Below are 24,175 nucleotides of genomic sequence, written 5' to 3'. Positions count from 1 at the left end.
CTATATATTTAATTTAACTCGAAGGACTGCTACTGGTGTGTGTTCTTTCATCAGCTGACCCGATTTTCTGCACACCCGTTGTGAAGGCAGGTGGGTCTTTGCGGCTAGAGAGTTCAAGTTATGAAGTTCAAGTTATGAAGTTAAAGTTGGTTGAACACTTTGATGGTAGGTGTGTCTTGGTTATGAGTATGCTGTGAACCGTCATACTGCAGGAATCCCGGCTATTGCTTATGCTTTAGTATCAGTGTTTGCCTTGCTCGTGTGTGTGTGTGTGTGTGTGTGTGTGTGTGTGTGTGTGTGTGTGTGTGAGAGAGAGACAGAGAGAGAGAGAGAGACAGAGACAGAGAGAGAGACAGAGAGAGGCAGAGAAAAACAGCTTATGTTTCAGTATTTTATTGCTCGTGTGTGTGTGTGTGTGTGTGTGTGTGTGTGTGTGTGTGTGTGTGTGCTCGTTCGCATTACAACATTAACAAAATCACGTGTAAATCCGATATCACACAGCAAGCCGTGTAGTATCTATATTTATATATATACTAGTAATACCCGTGCTCCGCACGGGATTTTTTCTTCTTCATTAATTACAGAGTTAATTATGAATAAGCAACAACAAAAACATGTTCAATGTGCAATGGCACACGCGTACAGAACAGAATGCCATACATTTATTGGGAGAGATAAAAAAGGGCACAGTGGTGGATTGGCCATGACTTGTGCAGTGACAACAGTAACATATTAAATTTAGAAGTAATTGCGACAAATTTACCCCAAAAAAGCGCTAGCACACACAGAACAACAAAATGTGATAAAACATCAAACCTAAGAAAAGCAGCGTTCAATGTGCAATGAACTGCAAACCATTTACACAGCAGCAAACATGTGACGCTTTCTGAAATTTCGGTCAATGTAGCGATATTTTCTTTTTACCAGGCTCGGCGCTTGAATACACTTTCTTTGTTTTCTTGCGTAGCTGCTCGCCATTAGTAATGCAAGAATCTACAGCTTGGTGACGGCAGACAGTTACGAAGGAAAGGCTAAATGCGGCAAAACAAAAAAAAGTGGCTACATTGACCGAAATCTCAGAAAATATGACACATGGGAGTGAAACAAACACATAAACACAGCATTAAATGAGCAAATAGTGTGCACAGTACAAAAAAAAGTTTTACACATCAGCAAATAGGAATGAAAATGTAACCCAGTGGTAAATATACAGTGGGTTCTGTGAACAATAACAAATCATGTAATTGGGAAAGAATAAAACAGCGTTAAATTGTGCCCTTTTCTGAGATTTCAGTCAATGTGGACAGTCTGAGAATTCAATCAATGTGACAAAATCATTTTGTCACGCTTCAACCAAGATGATGAATGCTAGTTAAAATGTGTAAAAGAATATATAACACCAATCATATAATTGGGAAAGAAATCTCATCGCAGTACCCGACAGCTCGAGTCACCCACAATGAAATGTTTGTACGATTGACTGGACTTAAACAAATTAGCAGCTACATTGACATAAGTGAGGGACATAAATGTGCAAAAAAATTTGCCCAGAGAACAATAGTTGCACACATCACCATATATGTCTTGAGACGGGAAAAAAACCAGCACTAAATGGAACAAAATTTGTACAGTTCAGCAAACATGTGAGTGAAAAATAAAATGTTAACCCTTACACTGGTGCAATTCTGTAACACATGTTACATAGCCACAGGTGAATTAACAGAGAGAAAAATAACAAAAAAACAGTCATATAGGTTTTCGCATCCATGGGAGGTAATCGGTACCGACCAAACAGACAGCCAGTAGCGCGATATATATGTCATGACAACCAGGTGACAGTATACGTAAAGTAGCGCGACAACCAGCCTAAGTAAGGGTTAAAATGTGAAATTGGTTCTGCGTTCTGCGAACAACAAAATGTTTAGGAAAATATTATATTTATAAATGTAAACTTCAGGGCTCAGTTCCGCTTTTGAATGTTTTTTTGAAAATATTAAAACAAAGATATTACATTGAAAAGAAATTGAATCTTATCAGGAATAGAAATGTTGAATTTTTGTCAGAGTGGTTACCCTATGCGAATATATGTAGAGGTTACACGCCGAGTCTCAGTGATTATCAAAAATAATGGTCGAAGTTAGCGGATCATGAAAAATGCGAGCTTTAGCGAGCTTTTTCATGACCGCGAACTGAGACCATTATTTTTTATAATCACTGAGACGAGGTGTGTAACCTCTTTATTCCTCCTTTCTTCAGTTATTCAAAGAAAAGAGGAGTTTTTTTGCGAAAGTTTGATCGAATCCTATTCTCTCAACCAGTCAACCTGCGCAGGCGATCGATTAATGCGCGGTTGTATAGTTCCGTGCAAATCATTCCATTCTGTTAACACTTCTTGTCAGTTTTCCTATTTTGGGCTAAAATCAAGTACACAGATATGCTGTTATTCTGCTGTGGCGGCAAAGGCAGATATTGTGTGTTCTGTATATGTTTTGGTATCGCTTAGAATAATGTTTTTTCGTCAAATGGGACTAGCAGACGAACTTTCGCACCCGTGTTCCAACGTTAAAAACTGTATGAAGTTCAGTTTTCTGGGGAAAATAGTGTATGAAACCCCTTTATGTTGTTTAAATTGATGAGATGTGTGCATTTGGTTGCGTGTGATCTGTTTATTAAATGAAATATTGTTGAAAACTGACCGTCGGATTGCAGTCTATTGTCGAAGGAACTGAGTGAAAAGAAGGGGAACTACTCTTGTCGCTAGACAAAGTATGAGTTACTTGCCTTGGGAAATTGCTTGTGATGAACGGTTTGAGCACGGCAGATCTAGATTCAGAAAACAACCGAACTCATGGATTTTATATGGAGATTCATGTGTTCAGGCCTGTAGTTGTTAATTTAAATGCGGTATGTTTGTATTGTTTGCTCCAGAGATGTATACTTCGTACATTAGAGCGTTCGGAACTTTTCAGTCGCAAAAAGTAGTACCGAAACAGAACAACCTCTCAACCCATTGCACTATCGAGGATTCAGGCTGTTGCTGGCTCGTTATTTGTTTGGTTGCTGGGTCATTATCGAAAAATAACTACCCCTACAAGTTTACAGAGGTAAAGAAGCAGAGGGGGGAATAAGTTAGGTTATTGACCAAGGCGAAGTGTCCATTTCAGCTTAACTTTTTGTACAGTTTAAAATTGTAGGTTTTTATAAGATTTTAGGCAAGAGTGTGTGTGTATGTCTTATGTCTGTCTGCTTCACTTATCCTCTTACCTGTCTGTCACCCTGTCCAATCTTATGGGAGTAGGGGTGTCTTGTATTTTAGTGACTTTTGACTATTGTAGGGTGGAAGTTCAAAAAGAATCTATTATTTGCATTATTACTAAAGAGTATACATTATAAATGATACCACCACCATCATTACCCCCCTCTCGCTCTCTCTATCTCTCTCTCTCTCTCTCTCTCTCTCTCTCTCTCTCTCTCTCTCTCTCTCTCTCTCTCTCTCTCTCTCTCTCTCTCTCTCTCTCTCTCTCTCTCTCTCTCTCTCTCTCCCTTTTTTTTTTATCAGTATTGGAATCTGCATGTGATGTTATGCTCCGGCCATACTTAAGTGAACGGTATGTTATATGTCCGTCTGTCGGTTAGGTCCTAATGTTGTATGTCTTGTATACTTGCCATTTACATATTTATTATACATGTTGAAGGATGAATGAAGATACATTGTAGACGGATGCATGTTATGGATTAAAAGCCCCACTATGATGTGCTTGGCAAATACAAAACAAAACAAAACTAAAAATGTTCACACATGCATTGTGCACAGAGAACAAAAGTTTACATATATCACCATGCATTAAATATAGGCATTATGATGGTTAGGCCTGAAGAAATAAATTTGCTTTTGTTTAATCTTTCTCTTGGGCTGCAAGCCAGCACAACATAATTACAAGTCGCGTAAGGCGAAAATACAATATTTAGTCAAGTAGCTGTCGAACTCACAGTTCTATGAAACTGAACGCAATGCCATTTTTCAGCAAGACCGTATACTCGTAGCATCGCCAGTCCACCGCTCATGGCAAAGGCAGTGAAATTGACAAGAAGAGCGGGGTAGTACTTGCGCTAAGAAGGATAGCACGCTTTTCTGTACCTCTCTTTGTTTTAACTTTCTGAGTGTGTTTTTAATCCAAACATATCATATCTATATGTTTTTGGAATCAGGAACCGACAAGGAATAAGATGAAAGTGTTTTTAAATTGATTTGGACAATTTAATTTTGATAATAATTTTTATATATTTAATTTTCAGAGCTTGTTTTTAATCCGAATATAACATATTTATATGTTTTTGGAATCAGCAAATGATGGAGAATAAGATAAACGTAAATTTGGATCGTTTTATAAATTGTTATTTTTTTTTACAATTTTCAGATTTTTAATGACCAAAGTCATTAATTAATTTTTAAGCCACCAAGCTGAAATGCAATACCGAATTTGGTTGAAAAATGAGGGTGTGACAGTGCCGCCTCAACTTTTACGAAAAGCCGGATATGACGTCATCAAAGACATTTATCAAAAAAATGAAAAAAACGTATGGGGATTTCATACCCAGGAACTCTCATGTCAAATTTCATAAAGATCGGTCCAGTAGTTTAGTCTGAATCGCTCTACACACACACACAGACACACACACACACGCACACACACACGCACATATACACCACGACCCTCGTTTCGATTCCCCCTCGATGTTAAAATATTTAGTCAAAACTTGACTAAATATAAAAACATTCCATTTGCCAAATCAGCGCCACCAAAACTGATAAATAGGACTAAGCATGGAGTATTCATTGCAGGGGCTCTTTTTATATTTAGTCAAGTTTTGACTAAATATTTTAACATCGAGGGGGAATCGAAACGAGGGTCGTGGTGTATGTGCGTGTGTGTGTGTGTGCGTGTGTGTGTGCGTGTGTGTGTGTGTGTGTGTGTGTGTGTGTGTGTAGAGCGATTCAGACTAAACTACTGGACCGATCTTTATGAAATTTGACATGAGAGTTTCTGGGTATGAAATCCCCGAACGTTTTTTTCATTTTTTTGATAAATGTCTTTGATGACGTCATATCCGGCTTTTCGTGAAAGTTGAGGCGGCACTGTCACGCCCTCATTTTTCAACCAAATTGGTTGAAATTTTGGTCAAGTAATCTTCGACAAAGCCCGGATTTCGGTATTGCATTTCAGCTTGGTGGCTTAAAAATTAATTGATGACTTTGGTCATTAAAAATCTGAAAATTGTAAAAAAAAATAAAAATTTATAAAACGATCCAAATTTACGTTTATCTTATTTTCCATCATTTGCTGATTCCAAAAACATATAAATATGTTATATTCGGATTAAAAACAAGCTCTGAAAATTAAATATATAAAAATTATTATCAAAATTAAATTGTCCAAATCAATTTAAAAACACTTTCATCTTATTCCTTGTCGGTTCCTGATTCCAAAAACATATAGATATGATATGTTTGGATTACAAACACGCTCAGAAAGTTAAAACAAAGAGAGGTACAGAAAAGCGTGCTATCCTTCTTAGCGCAACTACTACCCCGCTCTTCTTGTCAATTTCACTGCCTTTGCCATGAGCGGTGGACTGACGATGCTACGAGTATACGGTCTTGCTGAAAAATGGCATTGTGTTCAGTTTCATTCTGTGAGTTCGACAGCTACTTGACTAAATATTGTATTTTCGCCTTACGCGACTTGTTATATTTAGTCAAGTTTTGACTAAATATTTTAACATCGAGGGGGAATCGAAACGAGGGTCGTGGTGTATGTGTGTGCGTGTGTGTGTGTGTGTGTGTGTAGAGCGATTCAGACTAAACTACTGGACCGATCTTTATGAAATTTGACATGAGAGTTCCTGGGTATGAAATCCCCGAACGTTGTTTTCATTTTTTTGATAAATGTCTTTGATGACGTCATATCCGGCTTTTCGTGAAAGTTGAGGCGGCACTGTCACGCCCTCATTTTTCAACCAAATTGGTTGAAATTTTGGTCAAGTAATCTCCGACGAAGCCCGGACTTCGGTATTGCATTTCAGCTTGGTGGCTTAAAAATTAATTAATGACTTTGGTCATTAAAAATCTGAAAATTGTAAAAAAAAATAAAAATTTATAAAACGATCCAAATTTACGTTTATCTTATTTTCCATCATTTGCTGATTCCAAAAACATATAAATATGTTATATTCGGATTAAAAACAAGCTCTGAAAATTAAATATATAAAAATTATTATCAAAATTTTTTTTCGAAATCAGATTAAAAACACTTTCATCTTATTCCTTGTCGGTTCCTGATTCCAAAAATATATAGATATGATATGTTTGGATTAAAAACACGCTCAGAAAGTTAAAACGAAGAGAGGTACAGAAAAGCGTGCTATCCTTCTCAGCGCAACGAATACCCCGCTCTTCTTGTCAATTCCACGGGCACTGCCTTTGCCACGGGCGGTGGAGTGACGATGCTACGAGTATACGGTCTTGCTGCGTTGCGTTGCGTTCAGTTTCATTCTGTGAGTTCGACAGCTACTTGACTAAATATTGTATTTTCGCCTTACGCGACTTGTTATATTTTAGAAAGCGTCACATGTTTGCTGCTGTGTAAATGGTTTGCAGTTCATTGCACATTGAACGCTGCTTTTCTTAGGTTTGATGTTTTATCACATTTTGTTGTTCTGTGTGTGCTAGCGCTTTTTTGGGTAAATTTGTCGCAATTACTTCTAAATTTAATATGTTATTGTTGTCACTGCACTATTCGAGACCGATGCAGTTATTTTCTTTTTCACTTTACATGGCAATTAAGTTCTACGTTTCAGACTATTTACATTCAGATCTATCACTGTAAAAGAAGGTTCTAAAAATGTATCACTATCACTTCTGGTAAAAAAATCTTGATCTCTTTAAAAAAAGTTAAAAATCGTGTCCGGGGGAACATCCCGAAATAAAACCTTCATCGTTTCTGCATTGTAGTGTTTGTCTCGAAATTCTTGAACATCTACAGCAAGATTTTTGGTCCCAGTACCTCTCCCAGCAGAGACAGAGGTCGTTCTAGGACGACGAAACCTAAACATATAACGTCTATCATAATGTATGTATGTATGTGTGTATGTCTGTGGTAGAAACTTTAACATTTGAAGACGTCGCAAAAACCATCTCGTTGTCCTTTAACATAGCCAAGTCGCGAGGCACGTAAAAGCACACGTAAACACGGGGGCGCGGTCAGTCACGGGTTACGGGTCAGCATAGGGGACTGTCGGCACCCTGTGAGTTGCTGGGTTCGTTTTCAGGCCTGATGCACCTGTCATTGTTTGCATCGCTAGTGTTGTCGGATGTGCGTGACACTGACAGCATCGCTTGTTTCGTGTTCTGCGTTGTCGGGCTCATGTTTTGTAATATTTTGTCAGTACCACACACAGATCATCGTTTGCTTGAACTCAAAATTCAGTTTGTAAATATCAAACGTGGTCCCTCTTATTGGAAATTGAATAACCAAGTATTGAGTGACACATTTTTTGTTCATTTGATGAATGATTTGATTGATGCCTTTTTATTAGAAAATATGGATACGAATGCTCACTTAAAATGGGAATTATTGAAAGTACGAATGCGTGATTTGTGTACAGCCTATGCAGCAGGAAGGAAACGAAAACAAACTAATTATTGTGTTTCTCTTCAGAGGGAATTAGATTAATCTGATACACTATTAGCCAATAAACCACAGGATTAGACGCTTTTGATAAAGAGAGAAAATATTAAATCAGAGCTTGAGGTAGTGTCACTGGAAAAAGCCAAAAGTGCCCAAGTTCGTTCCCGTGTCCAGTTTATAGAAGAAGGGGAGAAGAACACCAAATATTTTTTGAACTTGGAAAAAAGTAAAGCCAATATGAAAATTATGGACCGGTTGCAAACAAAAGATGGCAGGGTAGTAAATACACAGCAAGAAATTATGAAAGAACAGGTACGGTTTTTTTAAAGATGCATATGAAAAACAATCTGAATTTAACGAAGTGAGCGCACAGGAATGTGTACAAGATTTGAATATACTGTTTCACTCCAATGACCAAAAAGGCAATCTAGATTCTGATATTACCAAAGAGGAATTAAAAGTTGCCCTAAAACTATTAAATAACGATTCAGCCCCAGGTCTAGATGGCCTCACTACCTGTTTTTATAAAGTATTTTGGCTGAAGATTAGGTTGTAGTTCATGCCTCCTTTATATCATCCTTTGCTAATGGCGAGTTTTTATTTTTTACCTCTTTACTCCTTGAGAAAAACTTTAATCCGGCGTCGGTTACTTCAGAAGCTTTAAGCGCCCGCTGCTATTTTCAAGTAGTTGTGTTTTGAATTTCATGACCGGCCAGAAGTTTGAATCATCATATGACATGGATGAGAATTTCTTTGTGACAAAGTTAGTGCTCTTTTGGATGGCCATGCATGCATCGATTGCATTCAACTTCAAGCAAAGTGGAAGTATAAAATCAAATAATTTGCTCGCAAAGAGAGAGAGAGAGAGAGTGTGTGTGTGTTGTTGTAAGTAGAGGTTACACGCCGAGTCTCAGTGATTATTAAAAATAATGGTCGAAGTTAGCGGATCATGAAAAATGCGAGCTTTAGCGAGCTTTTTCATGACCGCGAACTGAGACCATTATTTTTTATAATCACTGAGACGAGGTGTGTAACCTCTTTATTCCTCCTTTCTTCAGTTATTCAAAGAAAAGAGGAGGTTTTTTGCGAAAGTTTGATCGAATCCTATTCACTCAACCAGTCAACCTGCGCAGGCGATCGATTAATGCGCGGTTGTATAGTATGGTTCCGTGCAAATCATTCCATTGTGTTAACACTTCTTGTCAGTTTTCCTATTTTGGACTAAAATCAAGTACACAGATAATCATGCTGTTATTCTGCTGTGGCGGCAAAGGCAGATATTGTGTGTTCTGTATATGTTTTGGTATCGCTTAGGATAATGTTCTTTCGTCAAATGGGACTAGCAGACGAACTTTTGCACCCGTGTTCCAACGCTAAAAACTGTAGGAAGTTCAGTTTTCTGGGGAAAATAATGTATGAAACCGCTTTATGTTGTTTAAATTGATGAGATGTGTGCATTTGGTTGCGTGTGATCTGTTTATTAAATGAAATATTGTTGAAAACTGACCGTCGGATTGCAGTCTGTTGTCGAAGAAACTGAGTGAAAAGAAAGGGAAACTACTCTTGTCGCTAGACAAAGTATGAGTTACTTGCCTTGCGGGAAATTGCTTGTGATGAACGTTTGAGCACGGCAAATCTAGATTCAAAAAACAACCGAACTCATGGATTTTATATGAAGATTCATGTGTTCAGGCCTGTAGTTGTTAATTTAAATGCGGTATGTTTGTATTGTTTGCTCCAGAGATGTATACTTCGTACGTTAGAGCGTTCGGAACTTTTCAGTCGCAAAAAGTAGTACCGAAACAGAACAACTTCTCAACCCATTGCACTATCGAGGATTCAGGCTGTTGCTGGGTCGTTATTTGTTTGGTTGCTGGGTCATTATCGAAAAATAACTACCCCTACAAGTTTACAGAGGTAAAGAAGCAGAGGGGGGAATAAAATGTGATTATGTGTGTGTTTCTGTGTGTGTGTGTGTGTGTGTGTGTGTGTGTGTGTGTGTGTGTGTGTGTGTGTGTGTGTGTGTGTGTGTGTGTGTGTGTGTGTGTGTGTTTATAAAAAAAACGTGTATGTGTGTGTGTGTGCGTGCGTACATGCGTGCTCGTATGTGTGTGTGCAATACAATTAAATATATCCCCGTAATCAATGTGCTGACTTCCAGGTTTGTTTGTTTGTCTCAGGCTGGTGTCGGGCAGGATGCGCCGTCATACCTGCCTGCTGGGCCTGTTCCTTCTCAGCGCGTGTGGGGTCCTGTACACTATCTGTGAGTATCGCGTTATGGAGTCTTTGTGTTTGTGTGTCCTGTGGGCGGCTGGAGCATGACTGTCTTTATTTATGCGTCCTCACGCACACATAACACACACACACACACACACACACACACACATACACCAAAAGAGAGATTCAGCCTTCATGCATCCTCACATGATGAGACCATGGAACTGGAGTCTACAACCACGACCACGCGATAGATATTTCTTTTAATAATATCGTGATAGATATTTTGTTCGTTAATAACGTATTCGATTCTTTCAAAAATGTTAGTGTTACGACGAAGGTAACTTTTCATACAAACCATACATGTTTGATAGTAGTACATTCAGTATTAATGTTTTGTCGTGGAACCTAAAAGGGTATAAAGAAACAATCGACGGACAAACAACCAACAAATTGCAGGATGATAACGTTATAAAATCTTTATGTGGATATGACATTATTATGCTGGAGGAGATGCACCTGGACGAGGACCATGCCGAAGAAGTATTTCTATCAGGATTTGTAAAACGTCACTTTTATAGAAAGAGAAGAACAAATGCAACCAGTGCTTCTGGGGGTATTAGTTTATTCATAAGAGAAAACATATCTTCAAACTTCCAAATCCTACAAAAAAGCAACAGTGACATTATTTGGCTGAAAGTTCAAAAGGATAACAAAGAACACGACATTTATTTAGGGTGTGTATATATTCCGCCCGAATCGTCATCCTTTGGAAAAGATTTTACTGAGGAATTGTGGGACAAGTTAGAGAATGACTTAGATGAATTAATACCCAAAGGTAACGTGATCTTATGCGGAGACTTCAATGCAAGAACGGGTGAACTGATCGATTATCTAAAGTTAGATAGCGAAAGTCTTAGGTATTCTTTGCCATCAACTTATTGCTTTGACTATCTACATGAAAGACATTCTTCAGATAAGGTCATAGATTTGTGCCATAATAATAACATGTATATACTTAATGGAAGGTCCTTGGGAGACTTAAGTGGGCGATACACATGTTATACACCCCAGGGTTGTAGTGTAGTAGACTATTTTCTTTGTTCTCAGGAACTAATCAAGGATGTAATACATATGAAAGTAAAAGATTTTACTGTATATTCAGATCATTGTCCTTTAGAACTAAGAATTCGAATTCCGTTCAAAAACAAAAATGCCAATGTTAAACCTAACATCAATTGTAAACATAATAAATGTTCAATTAATAACCAAGGAAAAGCAGAAGATATAATATATCAGTGGGACAGCAATTCACAAGTTAAATTCAAACAGGAGTTAGACACACGAGACATGAAACATTTACTTCAGAACATAAACGACGAAATTGAAACAATGCATACATGTGAAGAGAAATATTACTCAGACGAGTGTGTTAACAATTTAACAGACAAAATAACAGCAATGCTAAACACGGATGCAAAAAAAATGCTTGAACAATAAAATCAAGAACCGCAAATTTACGAAAAAGAATAGAAAACATAAAAAATGGTTCGATAGTGACTGTTTTTTACAAAGGAGAGAATTAAAATCATTATTAAATGCTCTAAATAGATACCCTTATGATGTAAATTTATGTCAGAAATACTACTCAAAAAGAAAAAAATACAAAGCAATATTAAAGAAAAAGAAAAGGATTTTTAAAGATAATTTAGTAAAGAAATTGAATGACGAATTTAATAACGATCCAAGTGCTATGTGGAAAACTCTAAAAGATTTAAAGACGATGGGTGAAGTCAATACAACTAAAAAATGTGCAATCAATCCAATGAAATGGATTGATCATTTAGAGAAATTGATAGGAACAGAAACTAAAGTTTCTGATGAAAGAAAATACATAGTAAATGAGGAATTAAAGAAGATGCATACACATTGTTATACACCTATTTTAGATGACCCCATAACAGAGAAAGAATTAAAAAAAGAATGTAAAACGTTGAAAAATAAGAAGTCATCCGGAAAAGATAGAATAACCAATGAAATTATAAAAGCAAGTTTAGATCATATGACTAAAATATTAGTTAATCTATTCAACATTATTCTTACAAGTGGTAACTATCCTACAGAATGGAAGACTGGAATAAGTGTACCATTGCATAAAAAAGGAGATCCAATGAATCCGAGTAACTATAGAGGAATCACTCTTAGTAGTAATTTGGGAAAATTGTTTTGTAAAATCATAAATTCAAGAATCAACAACTTTTTAGAAAAAAAGAATATTTTGATAAAAGAACAAGCTGGGTTTCGAAAAGGATACCGAACGATGGATCAAATATTCATTCTGAAGAAAATTGTAGACGATATTATCAATACTAAAAATGGTAGATTATATGGATGTTTCGTAGATTTTCAAAAAGCTTTTGATAACGTTTGGCATGATGCACTTTTACTTAAGATATACAAAACTGGCATAAGAGGTAAATGCTACAATATAATCAAAAACATGTATATTAATACAAAGATATGCACACAAATGCAAGGTGGATATTCACCAGATGTATTGGTTAAAAAAGGAGTACATCAAGGAAATACATTAAGCCCAACTCTTTTTAATATTTTCATTAATGATATAACAGATGGAATGCCTGACGTTGATTCGCCATACATTAACCAGAATACAAAAATATCGTGTCTACTGTATGCAGATGATCTAGTACTTCTTTCAAAATCAAAAATAGGATTACAAAATAAGTTAGATTATCTAAATAACTATTGCCTACAGTGGGGTTTGAAAATTAACATAGAAAAAACAAAAATTATAGTATTTTGTCATATAAATCCAAAAATGCACACAATATTTAAATGTGGAACTGATGTAATCAAAGTAACAGATCAATATAAATATTTAGGGGTCATATTCAACAAGAATGGAAATTTTGATACAGCTCAAGATCATTTAAGTAAACAAGGTAATAAAGCAGCACATTCCCTCCGCAGAATTGTCAGCAATCAAAACGTGCAAATAGACACAATGATACATTTATTTGATTCACTTGTAAATCCGATATTAACATATGGCGCTGAAATCTGGTATCCGTTTACGTTTAATAATAAAATAAAACAAACAAATACTGATCATTTCTTTGGATCATGTTTATCTAGCAAAACTCCTCATGAATTTGTTCATATCAAATTTTGTCGATTCCTTCTTGGAGTTCATAGAAAAGCTATGTGGATACCTGTACTGGGGGAATTAGGAAGGTTCCCTTTAGGATTAAAAATGTTATCACAAACAATAGCATTCTGGGCGCATATTCTAGACTCCAAAAAAGATTCGTATATACATCAATTATATGACTCAATGTTGCTCCATCCGACAGAAACGCCATGGCTACAATTTGTTAGACAATCTCTTTGTAACTTAGGTTTTAGTCACGTTTGGCATAACCAATCTACATTAAATGTACACAAATTAAAGTTTGCCATTGACAAAAAACAACAAGAGGAATATATAAGATACTGGACAAAAGAAAAATCAGATACATATTCCAGACTTAAGTTTTATTCTATGATCAGTAAATCTTACGAAATGCAGTCATACTTAATACAAATTAAGAATAATAAACACAGAAAGATGTTAAGCAGATTAAGGACTAGCACACATTGTCTAAAAATTGAAAGTGGAAGACATCAGAATATCCCTAAAGAAAATCGTCTTTGTATTGAATGCAATGTCATAGAAGATGAAATACATTTTCTAGATAAATGCAATAAATATGTTAAATTAAGGGATGAATTTAAAGAAGATGCTTCACATATCAATATGAAATATGCTAACAAAAATCCAAGTAACTTATTTTTAGAAGACGAAGTTCAAGTTCGTCTTGGCAAATTTGTTACGGATTGTTTTAGCATTGTATAATGCATTATTATTATTTGTTGTTTGTTGTGTCAATAACTTTACTGGTTCATGACAATAAACATTATTCTATTCTATATTCTATTCTATTCTATTCACACACTCGCTCTCTCACTAATACACACCTCTCTCTCTCTCTCTCTCTCTCTCTCTCTCTCTCTCTCTCTCTCTCTCTCTCTCTCTCTCTCTCTCTCTCTCACACATGCAAACACACACATACACACACACGTGCGTGTGCACACACACACACACACACACACACACACACACATGTACATACATGCACACTCACACATGCACACACACACACAAACACATACACGCACACACACATGCGCACACACACATGCTCACACACATGCACACACATATACACACACACACACACACACACACACACACACACACACACACACACACACACACACACACCTGACGCACATCCCGTTAGTTATTACCCACTATACTTTTCAACAATTTTTCTGTCTGTCAGTCTGTCTATCTGTTTTTGTCTATCTGTATGTCTGTTCGTCTCCTTTTGTGTCTATACCTCCGTTGTTATGGTCAACAATTGTTCATTTACCTTACAGATCATGTGAAGCCGCAAGACTCTCATTCGCAACAAGGCGCCGCGTTGTTTCAAGTTCCACAACTCGTCTCCACAACAAAAACAGTAACGGTAGGCTTCTTATCTCCCTTTCAGTTCCACCTTTCTTCTCGTGACTTTTTCTGCTTCTTCTTCGTTCATAGGCTGAAACTCCCACGTTCACTCATTTGTTTTTTACAAGTGGGTTTTTACGTGTGTAACCGTTTTAACACCGCCATTTAGGCAGCCATACACCGCTTTCGGAGGAAGCATGCTGGGTATTTTCGTGTTTCTATAACCCACCGAACTCTGACATGGGTTACAGGATCGTTTCCGTGCTATCGTGTACACACGAAGGGGGATAAGGCACTAGCAGGTCTGCACATATGTTGACACAGAAGATCGGACAAATCTCCACCCTTAACCCACTGGGCGACCGCGGCCGGGATTCGAACTCACGACCATCCGATTAGGAGGCCGATTTCTTTTCCATTACGCCACTGCGCCAGTCTCTTCTCGTGACAACTATCTTACACATCAAAATATATTTGTACAGACGTTCTCATGTGCGTACACTACCCTTTCACGCGGCATCTACTAGCAGTCAATTGTCTGCATGGTTGTCTCCTGAGAAAAGTGGCCCTTAAGTTTCTCCTTGTGTTTTATTTTTGAGCGTTGGTGCGTTTCGCTGCCGTTATGCGCCATACATGGCCCAGCTCATCCGACTTCGGCGTGTTTTTATATCGGAGTGGTCCTTCTCCTAGACTGGTGGCTTTACAGGGCTGTCGAGTGCAGTCTACCCGGCTATTTGGCCATAGCTGGCTGGTTTGTTTATCTGAGGTTCTTTCTTTATTTGATGTTTAACGTCGTTTTCAACCACGAAGGTTATATCGCGACGGTTTATCTGAGGTGACCTTCCCCAGGGCTAGAGCTTATAATATTGCGGCTCTTGATCGCATGGTGCTCCCGTAATTGGACACCTGGGGTATTTCTTAAGAGTAACCGTGCCACCTGTTACCCTGCCCCATCCTGCTGGAAGCACCGCCATGTGGTCCGCGACTGCTTATTCGTCCTGGCAAGCCTGGCTTATCTCGCAGCTAACCTCCATATCTGAAGGCCACCCCACTATCCGCCACCTGTGGACGCGCCTGGTTGGGGGTGGTCGCCCCTACTTTTCCAGGTGTTTTATTTTATTTTATTATCAGGGCTCCCCACGAACGCCCGTCCTAGAGGGTCCCGGGACCCCCACTTTTAATGTTTAGAGGGTCCATGGACCCCCTTAGCAGAGTTTTAGAGGGTCCCAAGAGTCCCGGGTCCCCAAACCCCCTATTTACATATTACGCATTGTGATCGCGAATAATATGATATGAACTGGTTGTTTGTTTTACCAGAATATTCGAGGAGGACACTTCAACTATACCAAGTCAAATGCAACACACACAAACACTTTGTTCCTCGTGAAAATGGGATAATTTGTGTTTGCACTTTGACGACTAAAGTCTGAAAAGAGTATACGGGACGCACGTCAGAGGAAATTGAGTGCGTCCCGGTACCCGCTCTTTGTAGGTTTAGTGCGTCCCGGGACCCCCTCTATGAATTTCTAGTACGTGATTTCGGCTTAGTGCGTATAGGACGCAGGGACGCGCGCTATGGGGAACCCTGATTATTTTCTTCAAAACGACACCCGTGTCAGTAGAGCCAGACCTGTTTACACTACACATTGAGCGTAGTAAACTACGATTTTGGTCCCCAAACTACGCAACTACGCATGCTTGTCTTATACTACGCAAACGTTTCGTTTCGACTACACATTTTGACATTTTGAATACGCAAAAACGCGAGCGAGTTCCGATCCATAATTTGTACTAACCGGTTGTGTACTGCGTGCAAAACATGCCCGGCGCCCGCGAGAGTAGCGTAGTCAGTTGGTCTTGCTGCTGTTCTTACAACTATCGCGGGCGTTTCAGCACATACTTTTCTGAACGCGGTCACTTCGCAGCCCATTCTTTCTGGAGGGAAAAAAATGGCTACAGCGACGAACACGGATTCAGAAGACTTTGGCGATCAACCGCCACGGAGCAAAAAAAAGAAGCTTGGTCAAACTCCCAGCAAGGCTTTTCTGCAAAAGTACTATGAGGAGCATCCATGCCTAGTTTCGTGGAGAAAAGGGAAGCATTTTGCCCACTGCACTGTGTGCAACACGGCTTTTTCAGTGAAGCACAGTGGGCTTTACGACCGTGTAACCGCCACAAGAAAAGCACTTCTCGTGAGGAATTCGAGAAATCCCGACCAAAGCAGAGGAAAAATTGGACTGTTTTGTGAAGAAACCCGTGCCAGGGAAAGAAGACCAAGACAAGCTCACTTTTGAGAGATCGGTAACCAGAGCAGAGGCAATGACCTGCCATATTATTATTATTGCCGACGCAAACCTGTTCTATTTATATGCAAATTTGCCTTCATGTTGATACACATACTCCCAGTCCCTACTTTTTGTGACTTGATGTTCTCAGATTGTCACAGGTCTTGAATAGGGGGTCCCACTGTATATGAACTGCATACCCCTCAACATAGCTTTTTTTTAACAAATGCATGGGTGAAACTTTTCCGCCTTAGGGCGGAAATCCGCCAAATGAAATTGGTCAAATAAAGAATTCCTGATTTTGGAAATCTGTAAAAAAAAAAGAAGAATTGGTTTTTTTTTTGGTTTTTTTTCGCCGGCCATCCGATCTGTATTTTCTCTAACACAGTGACCGGACATCGCTGAATCTTTGTTTCCCTGAGCGCGCGAATTATCGGACTACAGCTTGGCATTTGTTATCATTGTTTACTGTGCAAATTTGTGTGTTTGAGATACCAGGAAAGGCCTACTTTTACCCTTAAAAAGCCTGATTTTTCGTTTTCTTCCGGAGGGCTTCGCCCCCCCCTGGGCCCCGCAAGAGGACGTTGCCCCTGCACCCCACCAGGGCGTGGGCGGCCCCTGGACCCCGGCCTCATTTTTCTTATTTTTAATTCTGATCAGTTTCACCCATGCAAATGTTCCAAACTAGTTAATAATTTTTTTCTTAACAAATAAACTTAATGCTTGGCTTGTATTTTTGTGGGGGCTTTGTTTGTATTTGTATGAGGAGTATTGTTCACATTGTAATAGTTTTGTTTGGAGTGTTGAGTGTTTGTTTTAGTACGGTATAAGTAACTGTTCTGTTTTGCGGTTTGGGTTGATCAAATTGAAATACTACACATTCACCTGCCAAACTACACATTTGCCTTATTTTCACACCCAAAACTACACATGGTACATTTCAGGGGTAGGCAGGTCTGGTAGACCGTAAGCTGCGATAATATAAAAGGACAAAAAATGATATTTGATATGAAATGATGATATGATATGGAATATGATATGATATATATGATAAGATACATATGATATAATATGGAATATAATATGGAATATACCGCAACACGGTGGCCTAGGAGTGGTAAGGCGTCCGCCCAGGGAGCGGGAGGTCGTGGGTTCGAATCCCGGCCGGGTCATACCTAAGACTTTAAAATTGGCAATCTAGTGGCTGCTCCGCCTGGCGTCTGGCATTATGGGGTTAGTGCTAGGACTGGTTGGTCCGGTGTCAGAAAAATGTGACTGGGTGAGACATGAAGCCTGTGCTGCGACTTCTGTCTTGTTGTGTTTGGCGCACGTTAAATGTCAAAGCAGCACCGCCCTGATATCACCTCGTGGTGGACTGGGCGTTAAGCAAACAAACAAACAAACAAACAAACAAATATAGAATATAATATGATGTGATATATGCTATGCTATGCTTCGATGTATGATATGATATGATATGGTATGAATAGAGCTTAAACAATGACCACGAGTTGATTACTGGAAAATAAACCACGAGTGGGTATTTGCAGCCGCTTGGTAATTCACGAGTGTGCGGAGCACACGAGTGAATTACCAAGCGGCTGCAAATACCCACGAGTGGTTTATTTTCCAGTAATCAACGAGTTGTCATTGTTTAAGCTATTTATACAACGACCAACACGGGTCGAACATGCAGTCATGCAGACGACATTTTGTAGGCAATTTCATTTCAGCCTAATCACTCAGAGTGTCAAATGCGCGTCATTCAAATAGTCCCTATTCTTTTACTTTATTCTTAGTCTCCGACTCGTCGGCATTATACTTGTCTCGTCTAAATATCGGACCCCATTGCTACGATTAAAACACAATAGCGTTTATATAGCTATTCTGACATTACATTCTGTGTTAAAATCATGTTTTTGTCAGCAGCAAGGACCAGAATGGTCCATGTCGTTGATTGCAGACGACGGTTCCCTTTCCGCATGAAGCCACGGAAATAACCGAACATTGAAAAACCCACGGACATGTATTACGGAGAAAACTCGGGATAACCGGATGTTTAGCATTACGTCAATATGCTAGGAATCCTATGACGTCATGACGTATCATACTTGCCTACGTAGATTGTATACATGTTCGAAAGTCTGACTTCTGTTGTGAATTCGCGTGGTGAAGACTGCGGTAAATCTGTAGATGATAAGAGAACAAGGATTGTCTCAGAAGAAACGACTAAATGTTTCAGACCGGTAACTTCATTTCAACATTGCACTATAATGGACGTTCTATGTGACAGGAGAGTTTGCTGATTTTGTGTTAAACATTGGAGAGATCGTCTGCTAGAATCAGAGATAGGTCGCTTCAGATTGCAGCTTCTGGAAATTTGCAAGGTTTGTTGCCTGTTAAAGAACTGGATTTTACACGTAATGTATGTCATGTACAGTAAGCAACAACAAAAACACACACAAAGCAAATGGCATTGTCTGTCGACTAGGCATACACGTCAGCCATTGTTGTTACAGTTTTGAGTCAACATTGTACGTATTCTTCCGCAACAGGGTCCAATCGTCTGGGTTTCAAATGTTCTAAAAATAAATTCTAGTGTTGATTATTTTTTAGCCCTCTTTATTCTTACTTCGAATAATCCACGTGTGATTTTTGGGTTTAATCAAAGTAGTTCGTTCTAATTTCTCACTTGTCTAAAAATAATCAACTAGATTTAATCCACCCCTCGGTTGCATTGCAGGAGATGTATGATATGATATAACTAAGATATGATATGATATGAGATGATATGATAATTATGATATATGACATGATTTTGATATCGTATCTTACCATATACCATGTCATAATTATCATGCATTGTCATACTGTTTGCAGCTTTCTGCCAACGCCACAGAGAGCGACGTCATCAACAATGTACGGAGCTACACGAGCGGATTATCGAAGACTAACGAAGTGACTGTGGTCACCGCCTATTTCAACATTGGCCAGCTGGATAAATCAGCACCAGGAGAAGGTATGTGTGTGTGGGGGGAAGGGGGATTGTGTGTCATTAAAAAGCTCGCTGAAGCTTGCAATATTCATGATTCATTAACTTCTACCAATATTTGGTCTGTGTTGGTCTGTGTCGAGCATAACTCCGGATATGCACGAAAACTACACTTTTTGCCATAACGTGCCATAACTTATCGATTATTGCGATATTTATCCATTCGAATACAGAGCCGGACTAGGTAAGCACTAGGGGGGGGGGGGGGGGGTTACAGGTGGGGGTCCAGGGGGCAAAGCCCCCTTGGTGGGTGTTGCAAGGGGGCGAAGCCCCCTTGAAGCTGAACGTTTTCTGATGTTTCTGGAGGGAAAGGAAGCCTCTCCTTGAACGAAAAAATGTAAATTCGACAGCAAGCTGTATAGCAAGAATTGATCCAGATGCAACCCCCCCCCCCCCCCTCCCTCCCCCACAAAAAAAAGCGTTTGGGAGGTACATGCTTAAGCCGGGGAAGGGGGGGGGTGCGCAACCCCTGTAACCCCCCCCCCCCCCCCCCCCCTAGTACGGCCCTGGAATATATAGCTGTCTAAGTGTGATGATTTCTTAGGGATTTGATAACTTTAAAACCAAAAAGTGGCTGCCGATTTCGCAAAATGGGCAAGTTTTAGATAGAATCCTTCACGCATTTTCGGCAAAATGCCGCCGATTTCGAGTAATGGGCCGGCAGCGTTTTGGCGATTACGCGAAATGGGCAAACATGTTGCCAATTCCGCGAATTCGGCACGACGTATAAATATATATATACATCATCTCTTAATTTTCTGCTTTTTGCAGGCCGTTACACACCCAACCTGTACAAGAAATGGATGGCGAGTTTCGGCTATCTCGACAACCGTCTCATCGTCTTTGCCGACGCGCAAGACACCGTCGACCTCTTCAAGCGCATCAGGGCCCGCTATCCCCCGGAACGAACCACCATCTTCCTCGTCGAACGACAAGAGTTGTGGGCCTTCAGACTGGAGAAAGAAATCGCCGCCATTTATTCACAGCCGAATTATCCCAAGCACCCACCAAACACGATCAACCCCCTGTACTCTTGCGCAATGCATGCCAAATTTGAGCTGGTACAACGAGTGATCCGCGAGCGACTGTACACGACTCCTTTCATAACGTGGTTGGACATAGGGCTGTTCAGAGGGGAAGTGGGCAAAAACCAGACGATCCACCTGACTGCGCCTACCGACTTGGACAGAACAAAAGTCGGGTATAGCGAGATAAATAAGTTTGAGAACATGAGCGCCCGAGACGTGATAGCGAGGAATAAGCTGTGGGTCAGTGGTGGCACTTTCGTGGGCACGCCTGATGTGGTGTATGAATACTGCAGTGACTACAGAAGAGCTGTTCGACTCCTGCTGGACATGAAACTCATGAGCACTGACCAACAGGTACGTTGTTTCTGTGTGGGTGTTTGTAGAGGGTATATACAAGGTGGTCCAAAAAAAGCGCCCCATTTTTTTGTTTATCTCATTTTTGACTGCGGAGAGAGATTTAGAAAATGTATTCACCAAACAATAGCAGAATGATGGGAGATTATGTCTTGCACATTTGGTAGAAACTGGTCTGTCCTTAGAAGTTGATAATATGCTCTATTCAGGCTTCTCTTCGTAGAAGAACTGTTGCAACACCAACGTTGAAATTGTCCATGACTCGTCCAATCATGGCAGCTGTCAGCTGGTATGCACCTGATTTCCCTTCTGATGTCGTCCCACAGAGCTGCTAGGGTCTGGGGATTGTTGCCGTATATCCTGTCCTTGAGGAACCCCACAGAAAGTAGTCGGGTTGGTTGAGATCAGGGGAGTCAGTGCGTCGTAAAATGAGTCTATCTCCAGGGAAGAGGAGCCTGGGTAGAGCATAAGTGGATAATGTGTTGCGGTAAGATTATTGTTACGTTACTTTGTTAGAATGAATATGTATTTGATGTTTGAAACGTGTCGCGACCAACCTGATAGGTAGGACCTTAACTTCTCACACAGAAGGAGTCAGGAACTCAAGTGGTAAAGTTCAACAAAATGAAGACTTTATTGCTGCTAGAAAATAAAGGATGAGTGGATGAGAATGAAAGGATGTTGATGAAAATGATGGGGGAATGAACAAGAACTGCTGGGCTCTGCTCTACTACAGCACAAAGAAAGTTAGTGATGATGATGATGATTGATGATCAGGAATGAAGGGGGGGCGGCAATGATGATAAGGCAAAACATCATGTTAACACAATTGCACATCAACATACATGTGGTTATGGCAATGACATACATAAGGCCACGCACACATGTGAGAAAGCAAAAATAAACAACACAACTGTCACTTTTGTCAATGAAATACTAAGGTAGCTGAATGTGCGACAATGCCACACGTACGGCCTTAAAGGTGAGTGCAAACGTGTTCTTCACCAACATATCTACGCCGAACTCGGGTTATAAACCCTCGAGCAATGACTGGCGCTTGTTCAAGCTAGAATGACATGTGAAAGTTACTTCCCTTTAAATCAGCCAAGATGCGAATGGTGAGTGTGACGAACGCCAATTAGATGCTTGCGCTGATGACACGGAGTGAGTGCGAAGATGATGATCTCCCCTGCCTACCCCCTTACTGCAAACGTTGAGCAGTAACGTTGAAAGGGGTTAGACAGACGAACAGACGATGAAACATCTCCCCCTCCTTCTACCCCTTTACTGCAGGCGTTGAGCAGTACCGACGAAGGGGGAAAGAGGAAGACGAATAGACACGATGTAGATATCTCCCCCTCCTTCGACCCCTGTCTGCAAGCGTTGGGCAGAACTGATGAAGGGGGAAAGAGGAAGACGAACCGACGCTGACGATAGACGATGGCCTCCCCTGACCCAGTGCGCTGAGAACGACGAACAGCCTGCACTGTCAGGGAAGCAGTGACGGCGATGATGACAGACGAGTAGATGACAGATGACAAGACGATATCGGCGACGGCGAGGACGGCCAACGACGGGCAGCGGGACTCCAGACGACAATCTCGCCCTTGTGACGAAGCTCCACGCAGGCACCCTTTTCAGTTTGCAGATGAGGCCGTGCTCGACAAATAAATGAAAGAAAAACACAGGCCTATAAGGCCATAATTAGAACACATGGTACTCAAATGCGAAATGATTCACAAGGCAAAAAGAGTTTAGCCAACAAACAAAACAGAGGTCACTCCATAATATTTACACAAAAGCTAACTGGAGTGTGTGACCAAAAATCAACCTTACTGTCACTTTCAAGTCTTGCAACTTTAGACTCATTTCACAAATTCATGTAACATTTTCCAACCAGAAAAACACGCTTATTTCAGAGCATGGAATGATAACCAAAATGAGCGTGAATGACAATGAAGGGGGAATGAAATAAAGTGAAAAGGCCATGAGCTAAATTCTACCTCCCTTTTACCACCCTCCACCCGACCTACAACACAAACTAGAGACCAAAACACGTGGACAACAGAAGACATTTACACACACAAAAATACTCACATGGAAGAACCTCTATCCTTCCCCTGGTGAATATTTCCCTTTTCACGGCAAAGCCGACGACAACAATAATGTTCAGGGCCGGACTACCGGGGGGGTTATGGGGGTTGCGCAACCCCCCCCCCCCCCCCCCCTAGCCTAAACATGTACCTTACTTATTTAATTTTTTTTTATTATTGCTTATTTTATGCCGTTTCATGCAAGGAGAATTCCTATCTCAGAATATGACCTACCCGTCAGCTTCAGGGGGCTTCGCCCCCTGACCCCCACAACGAGGGGGGGTGGGTGGGTTCTAGGGTTTCCGGACCCCCCCCCCAGCCAAAAAATAAAAATATTGAATGAGGTATGCATTTCTTTATTTTACATTGAGTTTCAATTTTTAGGGTATTAATCAGTGACAAAATCTGCTGCCTGAAACTGGTAATGATCATCCTCAGACTGCACCAGATTGCACCATTTTGCATTCTTTTTTTCAAAATTTTCCGGGGGGGCATGCCCCCGGACCCCCCTAGCAAGCTAGGCGCTTTGCGCCGTCGCCTCGGCGCTTCGCGCCTTCACACCCATATCTTCACAATATACTTTTGAAAAAAACCAGTCATAAAATTAACTGATCCGCCCCTGCCGCCAGGGGGGACATCCCCTTGGGCCACCACTGGCAACCCCCCCCCCCCCTCCTCTTCGCCTAGTCCGGCCCTGATGTTGAAAACTTGACCGGGTTGACATGAGTCACACCACGTACTTGGGCCGACAGCAGTCGCGCCACATTCCAGAACACACAATCGAGGTGTTACTGCTTCCAAAGTTCTTTGGCTTCTGCCCCGAATCCCGTTCAGCGCTGAGCGCAGACGACGGGTGAGCGCTAGCGACGCGTGCTCCCCGCA

At 40.3% G+C, this 24,175-nt stretch overlaps 1 protein-coding gene and 1 long non-coding RNA gene across 4 annotated transcripts in view; one reads left to right on the top strand and one right to left on the bottom strand.

The window, feature by feature from the left end:
• LOC138978896 (protein HtrL-like) overlaps window positions 1-24,175 on the top strand; it is a 136,559-nt gene that overhangs the window by 110,341 nt on the left and 2,043 nt on the right. For all 3 annotated transcript variants that reach the window (XM_070351710.1, XM_070351711.1, XM_070351709.1), the window contains exons 2-5: window positions 9,869-9,951; window positions 14,412-14,500; window positions 19,647-19,785; window positions 20,590-21,200. In XM_070351710.1, the coding sequence (XP_070207811.1) occupies window positions 9,885-9,951; window positions 14,412-14,500; window positions 19,647-19,785; window positions 20,590-21,200 (906 nt within the window). In that variant the 5' untranslated portion in view covers window positions 9,869-9,884. The remainder of the gene's footprint in view (window positions 1-9,868; window positions 9,952-14,411; window positions 14,501-19,646; window positions 19,786-20,589; window positions 21,201-24,175) is intronic.
• LOC138978899 (uncharacterized) lies at window positions 21,811-23,340 on the bottom strand. The gene is made up of 2 exons (XR_011459838.1): window positions 23,298-23,340; window positions 21,811-22,890 (listed from the first exon to the last, which is right to left on the bottom strand). It is a non-coding gene; the product is annotated as an uncharacterized lncRNA (long non-coding RNA).

This window comes from Littorina saxatilis, linkage group LG10 (assembly GCF_037325665.1).
Source record: "Littorina saxatilis isolate snail1 linkage group LG10, US_GU_Lsax_2.0, whole genome shotgun sequence".
NCBI lineage: Eukaryota > Metazoa > Mollusca > Gastropoda > Littorinimorpha > Littorinidae > Littorina > Littorina saxatilis.
The sequence above is the reverse complement of the archived record's forward strand: the minus strand, read 5'-3'. Positions and strand labels throughout refer to the sequence as shown.